This window comes from Mus pahari, chromosome 14 (genome assembly GCF_900095145.1).
Source record: "Mus pahari chromosome 14, PAHARI_EIJ_v1.1, whole genome shotgun sequence".
In the NCBI taxonomy this organism is placed as follows: Eukaryota; Metazoa; Chordata; class Mammalia; order Rodentia; family Muridae; genus Mus; species Mus pahari.
The window spans coordinates 72483644-72493721 of record NC_034603.1 but is presented as its reverse complement, the minus strand read 5'-3'; the positions used below and the strand labels follow the sequence as shown (position 1 = coordinate 72493721).

At 46.2% G+C, this 10078-nt stretch overlaps 1 protein-coding gene across 1 annotated transcript in view; it reads right to left on the bottom strand.

The window, feature by feature from the left end:
- Positions 1–4248: 4248 nt before the first annotated feature.
- The window catches only part of Mettl2a (methyltransferase like 2A), an 11511-nt gene continuing 5681 nt past the window's right edge, over positions 4249–10078 (bottom strand). The window contains exons 6-10 of the mRNA XM_021213087.2: positions 9832–9871; positions 9503–9642; positions 7882–7988; positions 5841–5906; positions 4249–5052 (exon numbers count right to left, since the gene is read on the bottom strand). Of these exons, the coding sequence (XP_021068746.1) occupies positions 4844–5052; positions 5841–5906; positions 7882–7988; positions 9503–9642; positions 9832–9871 (562 nt within the window). The 3' untranslated portion in view covers positions 4249–4843. The remainder of the gene's footprint in view (positions 5053–5840; positions 5907–7881; positions 7989–9502; positions 9643–9831; positions 9872–10078) is intronic.

Sequence of the window (10078 nt, the reverse complement as noted above, 5' to 3'; positions counted from 1 at the left end):
GTTGTGAGCCACCATGTGGTTGCTGGGATTTGAACTCCGGACCTTTGGAAGAGCAGTCGGGTGCTCTTACCCACTGAGCCATCTCACCAGCCCCCAGCTGCCCTTTTCTAACACTGAAGTTGGAGGTTTGGTAGGGAGGTGCTGCCCCCTCCCAGTCCTCCAGACTACAACACACTTGGCTGGCCCCCAGAATGTTTAAGCCCATAGACTATAGCAGCTGGTATTTGTGTTAAGCTGCCTTAAAAGTTTTTTTTCTATGTACATGTGTGTCCCTGTGTGTGCCCCATGTGTGTGGGTTCCCATAGAGACCAGAAGAGGGCACAGAGTTTCCTGGAGCTGCAGTTACAGGTAGTTATGAACCGTTCCGTGTAGGATGCAGTTAAATGAACTCTAGTCCTCTGGAAGAGCAGCAAGCACTCGTAACTGATGAGCCATCTCTCCAGACCTTCAACTTACCTTCTGTAAGCTGCTTACCTTGTGATTAACACTATCTGTCTGACTTTGGTAAACTACTTTCCCTCATCTGCAAAATGGAGATAAATCATATTTCACAGGGTGACTGTAACGATTAAATACAACAACAACAAAAAGATATTTTGGCTGGGCAGTGGTGGCACAGGACTTTAATCCCAGCACTCAGGAGGCAGAGCCAGGTGAATCTCTGTGACTTCGAGGTCAACATGGTCTACAGAGTGAGTTCTAGGACAGCTAGAGCTACAGAGAAACCCTGTCTTGAAAAAACAAACACACACACAAACAACCAACCTTTGGGGATGTGTGGCCTAAAAGATCAAACTCAGGGCTCATACGTGCTAGCCAAGAGCTCTAACACTGACCTACATCCCTGACATAGACATGAAGAACGCCCTCCCTCTCCACCTCATCCCATCCCAGGCTATCACTATAACTCAGGATCCCTTCAGTTCTCCATTCTCAGCACCCCCTGTTCTCAGACTACAGTAGGCAGTGTCACACCCGCCCGGAAGGCATTTTAGTCTCTTAAAAAGACTTTTTCAAATGCTTGTTTTAGGGGACAGGATCTATATAGTCCTGGCTGTCTTGAAATTTCCTATGTAGACCAGGCTGGCTTTGAACTCATAGACATCCTCCTGCCTCTGCCTTCTGAGTGGTGAAATTAAAGGTATGTGCCACCATACATTTCAGTCTTTCTACTTGAAACAGGACCTTGTAGTTAGCTCTGGCTGTTCTGGAATGATGTAGACCAGGTTGGCCTCAAACTCAAAGGTATCTGCCAGCCTCTGCTTCCTGAGTGCTGGGATAAAGCCACCACGCCTGGCTCTACATGTTAGTCTTAAAGTCAGGGTTAGGGATGTAGATTCAATGGTATAGCATTTGCCTAGCTTGTACAAGACTGTGTGTGTATGTAAGGATAGCAAATATTTTAAGAAATGTTAACACATATAGATTGTTCAGCAAGGGCTCTGCTTATTTGGATAAGAGATTTGGGATCAGCCTTAGCTTGACAAACCATTGTCCCCACCCAATGCCCTTGGTTAACCCAATGCCCTCGGCTAACCCAATGCCCTGACGTGCTAACCATCAACTTCTGGTGTAAGTTTGGCAGCATCTCTTCTCAGGGAGATCCCTTCCACTGTCACTCCCATATCCCATATTAATAACCCAGTCTTCCAAGTTGTGTTGTTTCTAGGGTTAATAGTCCCAAGCTGAACTAACAACCCAGTATTCTGGGTTGGGTCAATGGGAATCTGGCAACTATTATTCTCTTGGGTGATACTCTACTAAAACAAGCTAAGGTTGGGGCTGGGGAGATAGCTCAGTGGTTAAGAGCACCGGCTGCTCTTTTAGAGGTCCCGAGTTCAGTTCCCAGCAACCACTTGGTGGCTCACAGTCATGTGTAATGGGATCCAAAGCCCTCTTCTGGTGTGTCTGAAGACAACAGCTACATTGCATGCATACAACAAAACAAAACAAAACAAAACTTGCTAAGAACAGATGCTTTTAGGAGTTAAGGTTTCTCCTGCCACCTCGTCAGTTCTGGTGATCAGACTCAGGTACACAGGTTGACAGGCTTGGCAGCAAGGCGAAAAGTGCTTTTACCCGCTGACCTAAGTGGCCCGAAGGTGTGTGTGTGTGTGTGTGTGTGTATGCGAATCTTTTTTAAATTTTTTGAGTCTTTCTGTGTAGCCCTGGCTGGAATGGAACTCTCTATGTAGACCAGGCTGGCCTCAAATTCACAGGGATCTGGATGTCTACTGGGATTAAGGTGTGTGGCAGTACAAGTAACCAGACATTTTCTATTTTAATGGTGAAATCCCTACCTCATGGAAAGGAAAATGGGGAATGATTAACTTGGGTTCATCTCAGGATGAATATCCTGGTTACTGGGCCTTTAAAAACCCCGTGGAACAAGTAACCATGTGGCCTTCTGCCCCTAAATTCTGTCATGTTTAATTGTCTACATGGTCCACTGATTACAGGCAGCAGCAGGTCTCTGAGTTGTGAACCTTGACTGACTGCTCACTGTAGAGGCGACAGGGTGCCACATCACCGTTCCAACTGGGAAGCTCATCCACGAGGTTGTCAAATCACAACCTGAAGATCAAATGAAGCAGCGATGCCCTGACGCAGCCGGGCTCTGGGCGTAGCAGCTGCCGCCACAAATGAAAAAACAGGCCTTTGTCAACAGTGTGAAAGAATCTGTCCTGTGCTCATCTTTACCCCACAGAGAATCCCCTACTGTTGCTAAAGTCTCCAAGGACAGGAATCAATTATAGGAACATTAAATGTCTCGTGAACTAAGCTTTCTTCTTGTTAAATTTCCAGGGCCCCACTTTTCCAGTCCAAGAGAGCAAGAAGGAAGACAGGACACACCCCAATACAGGGAGAGGTCAGGCCAGGAGACACCTCCCCCCCCACCTCAATATGGGGACTGAGAGGGGTCAGGCCAGCCCCCCCATCCCCAACACACACACACTACAGGGACTGAGAGAGGTCAGGCTCTTTGCACCACAGAATCCACGCTGGGGAAGACCTGAGTCACATGACCTGGCATGCCTTCTAGGGATGCTGGCTTCACCCCAACAGCTCGCTGTACTTGCTCCACATCAAACCGTCCTGCAGTTTTCAAAGAACATCGACTTTATCTCTCCAGCTGAATGGCTGGCACTTGGCATAGGAAGATAAGTCTTTTCCTGAAGCATTTCTGTTAGAGACGCCTAAGCAACTCTTTCTGGGCAGCTTCACAGCTGGAACCACCTTCCCAACCCAACTGTTTTCGAGGAACTCAGCAGGGCCAGCCACGTGCAGCTATTAGAACGGTTCAGCTCAAAGCCTTTCGGCAGAGACCATGGGAAATGTGATAGGGATGATGTGTCAGGGAACTCTCCTATACAACACGTGATAACTGGAGCTTGTGCAGAGGTTTCAGCAGGGGACAGGAGACCAGCCCTCTATTCAGGGAAGGCTGTTCTCTTTGATGGTGAAGGAGAAAGGGAACACCTGCTTAGCTGACCAGAGCAAACCAATAAACCCTGGTGGTCAATAGGGTGACAGATGGCACAGCCAGGGTGCTTTCATGCCTTAGAGATGACAGCGAGGGAACCTATCAAACACCATCTAAATTAAGCGACACCACCAATAAGATATAGAAAATTATTTTATTTTGGTGTGTACATCTGAGGGCACACACATGATTCAGCACACGATGGTTCTCTCCTTCTACCATGTGGGATTTGGGGATGTGAACTCAGATTGTCACGCTTGGCAGCAAGTGCCTAAACCTGCTGAGCCTTCTTTCTAGTCCTAATAATGGAGCTAGTAAAAGGTACTCATAACCCAGCACCATGCAATGGAGCACAGCATCACTTTGATCTTGTCCCAGGAGGAAACAAGAGTCAGGCAGGCTTTCACCATGTAGCCTGGGCTGCCTTGAATTGAAGGCAGTTCTCCTATCTCCCCATGCTAATGTTAGATTGCAATACCTCATATCTGGCTCCAGGGCTTATGCTCTGCCACTGAGCCATACTCACCGTCCGTGAGACGGCTTTACAGTGTAGTCCTTGGCTGTCCATCACGGCTGGCCTTGATCTTACCAGGATCCCCGTGCCTCAGCTTTTGACCTGTAGGCATTTCTGCTGTGAGCCATCACACTTGGCCAGGCTTGGATTTCAAATTCTTAACTCTCAAATGTGTTAGCAGACTTTTTCCTTTCTTAATTTTCTTTTTTTCTGTGTAGTCCTGGCTGTCCTGGAACTCACTCTGTAGACTAGGCTGGCCCTGAACTCAGAGATTGCCTGTCTCTGGCTTCTGAATGCTAGGATTAAAGGTGTGGACCACCACCATCTTGCAATATGATGGCAAGAGGATCTAAACTTCAAGGTCATTTTTGGTCACAATGAGTTTTCCTATATATAAAACTCTAGTCATAAAAATTTGAGGGCTGTCAAAAAGCTCAAGGTATTTGTGTCAAGCCAAAGTCTGAATTCTAGGACCAACTTGTAGGAGAGAACTGACTCCTGCAAGTTGTCCTTTGAACTCCCCACATTCACCATGGCACTGCCTCGACAATAATATTAATAAAATGAACTCTAGAAAATATGCATTAATGGGCTTCAGAAATAAAACCACACTTTTTTGGTTTTGGAGACAGGGCTTCTCTGCGTATCACTGGCTGTCATCAAACTCAGAGATCTGTCTGCCTCTGCCTCCTGAGTGCTGGGTTTAAAGGCATGTGTCATTGCACCTGGGTAAAAACCGTACTTGATAATGTTAACAGAAAGTAGTCGTTCTTAGGTTCAAAGTTTGAGCTCCTTGAATCCGTAGACTGTCCATCACCAACAAGCTGCCCTCTACAGATGTCTTCTTACAAAAGCCCCAAATGTGAAGAACTTTCTGTTGAGTGGGGAATGGGTACATGTTGGCTGGTGCTAAGCACTAGAGGCTTGCTGTATTTGCACTGAATCCAGACGCGGTACATGGTCAGCTGTTTCCCTCGATTCACCTGCAAGCGGCGATCCACCAGGTTCTGCACTTTTTCCAGACCAGCAGCAGTGAAGAGTGCATCCAGCTCATCTGGTTTGAAAAGAGCAGATGTTTATGGATGCTCCACTGGAGAAAGGACAGTTTACTAGTGACTTTCCATGTGAAATGGAGCATGTGTTGGAGGTTGGTCTGTTGCTGTGTATACAAATGCTAAACTCTGAACACCAAAATGTGGTTACAAGATCCATGAGCACATTCTCACATATACCAAATGACGTTGCATAAACCCCGCTCTCCAATTTAAAGCTATTGGTTAAACAAAAGTGGCTACAAGCAATTACTGGGGAGAACAGAGGTAGGAAGGCCTTCAACTACTGGGCTGGGTGGTTTCAGGTAGTGTGGCAGAGGGACAGAGACAGGATAGGGACAGGGACAAGAACTGACGGGGGTGGGGGGAGAGGGGTAAGGGGAGAAGGAAAAGGAGGAGGAGGAGGAGGAGGAGGAGGAAGAGGAGAAGGAGGAGAAGATGGACAGGCCAATGGAACAATGGCAGATCAGGCTCAAAACAAGTAACCTGGGGAGGCTGGGAATTAGCCAGTGTGGCATATAGAAAAACAGATTAGGGGCAACTGTCCAGTAATTGTGAATGGTCTAATCTGGTTAAATAAATCCATAGGACTATGTCTCGATTAACTGGGGGATGGCATGGGTAAGTGGCGGTTCATATTAAGGACTTTTAGAGTTATCAAATACCATTTACAACAAGCATGAGCCAGCGTTGTCTGAAGTGACAGCTCAGGGCAGTATGAGAGAAGGGCTGGAGGGACAGGTGACCTGCAGACACTGCCTTTAGCACCAATACATCATCATTTTCATACCTTGTGTGAAGAAGTAAACTCTGGTGCCATCACCTCTCACATAGAAGTTTCCAGATAGACATTGACCTGCAGTTACACAACAAAACCAGATATATTAATACATTTGAAAAACAATATGGATGGCAGGCACTGGTAGTGCACGCCTTTAATCCCAGTACTCAGGGCAAGCAGATCTCCGTGAATTCTAGACTAGCCTGGTCTACAGAGTTCCAGAAAAACTGCATCTTGAAAAACTAAATCAAATGTGATGGTTTGTATATGCTTGGCCCAGGGTGTGGCACTATTAGGAGGTGTGGCCTCGTTGGAGTAGGTGCGTCACTGTGGGCGTGGGCTTTAAGACCCTCATCCTAGCTGCCTGGAAGCCAGTCTTTTAGCAGCTTAAAGATGAAAATTTAGAACTCTCAGCTCCTCCTGCACCATGCCTGCCTGGATGCTGCCATGCTTCCCGCCTTGATGATACTGGACTGAACCTCTGAACCTGTAAGCCAGCTCCAATTAAGTGTTGTCCTTATAAGTCTTGCCTTGGTCATGGTGTCTGTTCACAGCAGTAAAACCCTAATTAAGACAAACAACAACAACAACAACAAAGGGTTTGTTATTTTTAAGCTTAAGCTTGTGCTTGAGGGAGTTATGTGCACCACGGGGCTCATGGAGTCCTGGGATGTCATATTCCCTGGAATTGTGGGATATGGGAAGTTGTGAGCTGTCTAGTGTGGGTGCTTGGGAATTGGACCCAGGTCCTATGCTAGATATTTTCTTTATTTACATTTCAAATGCTATCCTGAAAATTCCTTATACTCTCCCCCCGCCCCTGCTCCTCTACCCACCCACTCCAACTTCTTGATCCTGGCATTCCCCTGTGCTGGGTCATATAAAGTTTGAAAGGGGCCTCTCTTCCCAATGATGGCCAACTAGGCCATCTTCTGCTACATATGCAGCTAGAGACACGAGCTCAGGGGGTACTGGTTAGTTCATATTGCTGTTCCACCTATAGGGTTGCAGCCCCTTCAGTTCCTTGGGTACCTTCTCTAGCTCCTACACTGGGGGCCCTGTGTTTCATCCAATAGCTGATGCAACCCCATCTTCTAAGGTTTTGTTTATACCTACTTTATGCTGGCAGAGTTTTTTCCAAGACGGATAAACTAAAAAAAATTAGAGTGCTTAAAAAAGGCCACAGAAAATTGTATTTTTTATCTTAAATGGGGTTGAGAAGAATCATCTCTTTACTTTTATTTCCTGGTCATTTAAACTGAACTGTTTTTCTGGGCGGGTCCTGGACCTTCTCTTTATCAAGTTCCGGACAGCCCCATGATAAACACAAACATTAAGAAAGACTTCACAGAGAAACCCTGTCTCAAAAACAAAACAAAACAAAACAAAACAAAAAAACAAAAAAAAAGAAAGACTTCACCTAGCTGGGTGTGGTGGAGCACACCTTTAATCCCAGCACTCAGGAGGCAGAGGCAGGCGGATTTCTGAGTTCGAGGCCAGCCTGGTCTACAGAGTGAATTCCAGGACAGCCAGGGTTACACAGAGAAACCTTGTCTTGAAAAACCAAAAAAAAAAAAAAAAAGACTTCAGCTGCTGTGAACACCGAAGATGTCTTCTCACCCTGCCATCTGACTTGACTTTAGTGCTGAGAGCACTGCACATGCTTGGAAGTGCCCCACCCTGAGCTCAACTCCCAGGCTGACCTGGGATTTACTATGTAAACCACCAGGCTTGAACTCAGAGAGATCAGCTTCTGCCTCCCGAGTGCTGATACTAAAGTCATATGTTACCACACCTGGCCATATCTTTATGTATTTAATTTTTATTTATTTATTTATTTATTTTTGGTATTTTCCTTACATGTATGTATCTGTACCTCATGCATGCCCAGTGTCTGTTTAGGCCAGAAGAGGGCATCAGATCCCCTGGAACTGGAGTTACAGACAGTTGAGACCCATCATGTGTATGTATGCTGGAAACTGAATCTGGGTTCTCTCCAAGGACAGCAGTACTCACAAGCACTGATTCATCTCTCCAGACCTTCACATACCTTTCTTAAACCGAAGTTGAGCCATGTCATAGCGGCCATAGTCTCGAAGAAGCATTACCCCTCCAGGCTTCAGGAGTCTGCTTAGCTTGCGGATAGCTTTCTGCATCCTGCAGGGCAGTCGGGAATGACATGTAAGTCCCCTTAGGGATGGCATTCCCCCTCCTATAGCAAACCCCAGGACAACAGACTTCCTAACACTAAAAGCCAGCCCAAATGTCTCACCTACTGGTGCACATTCCAAGTATTAAACCTGGCTCACTTCCTGCTGGTCCTGTGGTCGCCACCCCTGTCACAAGCTCCTGTAACTCTCTAAGAGCCCTGAACATACAGTGTATGTATGGCCATACTTGTGATTTGTGTTATTTTGGCTTGTGTTTTGGAGAGAAGTTGGTATTTAGGTCTTCATCATGCACATCGATCACACCCAAACTCTATCAACTGTGAAGTTAAAGCTGCAGGTGTGGTGGGACGCAGCCTCAGCACTTGGAAGGTGCAGAGGAATCTTTTGTGCAATGTACGGAAGTTTCACCTGTTAGTAAAAAACCTTTGGCCAATGAGCTGGGGAAGGATTATGAAGGATTAGAATTTGGGACATCCAGTAGAAAGAGATTGGATTTCTAGGATAGAGACAGGCATGAGGAAGATTTGCTCCATGACAGAGAAAAAGACAGTCATGAGAAACTGAGGACCAAGTAACCATGTAACAGAATACAGAATAAAATAAATGGGTAATTAAGATATGGGCCAGTCGGGGAACAGAGTCAAAGCTCAGCATTTACTCATATATAGAAGTCTAGGGTCATTATTTTGGGCAATTAACATGTGGGTGAGAAAGCTCACAGTTACAGGGAGGTCAAGGCAGGAGGACTGAGTCAGAGGCCAGCTCAGGTCTAAAAACCAAAAAGAAAAAATCTAAAGAACCATACACATAAAAAGCCCCAGCTTACAGGGCACTGTAAGCAGCAGGCAGGTGAGCACCACTGGGGGAGCTTCTCATCTGTCTCCTGCTTTTCCCCAGAGGCACATGTTAAAAGCATGGTTCTTCTTTTTTTTTTCTTTTTGGTTTTTTTGAGACAGGGTTTCTCTGTGTAGCCCTGGCTGTCCTGGAAATCACTCTGTAGACCAGGCTGGCCTCGAACTCAGAAATATGCCTGCCTCTGCCTCCTGAGTACTGGGATTAAGGGCGTGCGCCACCACGCCCGGCAAGCATGGCTCTTCTTTGAGCTACTAGAAGGTCATTGGGAAGCACGTGTGGTGCACCAGAAAACACAGTACAGTCAGTATAGATTTCAGGGTGTTAAGAATCTTGACTTATTTCAAGCATTTAAAAGGCTGGTAACGAGACAGCCATCTTAACCCTGAAGCAGCAGGTGTTGAGAGCGGGCTAAGTGGAAATCTTCCCAGGGTTTTCAGACTTAGCTCCCCACAAAGAAAGCAGGAACCAGTCCACAGCCAGCAGGCAGAGGGTCAAAGGCTCAGGTAAAGGTGGACATCAATACAACAGGCTTTTCTTGTCTATTAGACATCATAAAACCCTTTGTACTTAGGGTGTAATTGGGTGTAATTGGAGTTCAAGAGCTTCACTTACAGCTTTATCTTAGTTAAGGGACCTTAAACTTACTTGTCTGGAACAATTGCTGAAAGAACAAATATAAGAACGATGACATCAAGACTGTCCTCGGGCACTGGGTAACTCTGATCTTCATCACAGAGATCATGAACAAAGGCCAAACAGCGAGAAGGATCATACTGTGAATTTGTCTGTGGAGAGTGGGAGCGACAAACAGGTCAGAAGACGTGAACACAGGATAAAAAAAGGCTTAGTCTGTTTTAAATGACGGTACTCCCACCAGAAGGATTTACTTCTGGTCACCAAAGGGGGTGAAATTCTAGCACCTTTTGGGAAGTGAAGGCAGCATCAGGAAGGTTACATAGCAAGTTCAAGGACACCATGAGGTACTTCAGACTGCCTCTCAAAAATAAACAACAAAGCCGGGCGTGGTGGTGCACGCCTGTGATCCCAGCACTCGGGAGGCAGAGGCAGGTGGATTTCTGAGTTCGAGGTCAGCCTGGTCTACAAAGTGAGTTCCAGGACAGCCAGGTCTGCACAGAGAAACCCTGTCTCAAAAAACCAAACCAACCAACCAACCACCCAACCAAACAAACAAACAAAAACAACAAAAATGTTTGCAGATGG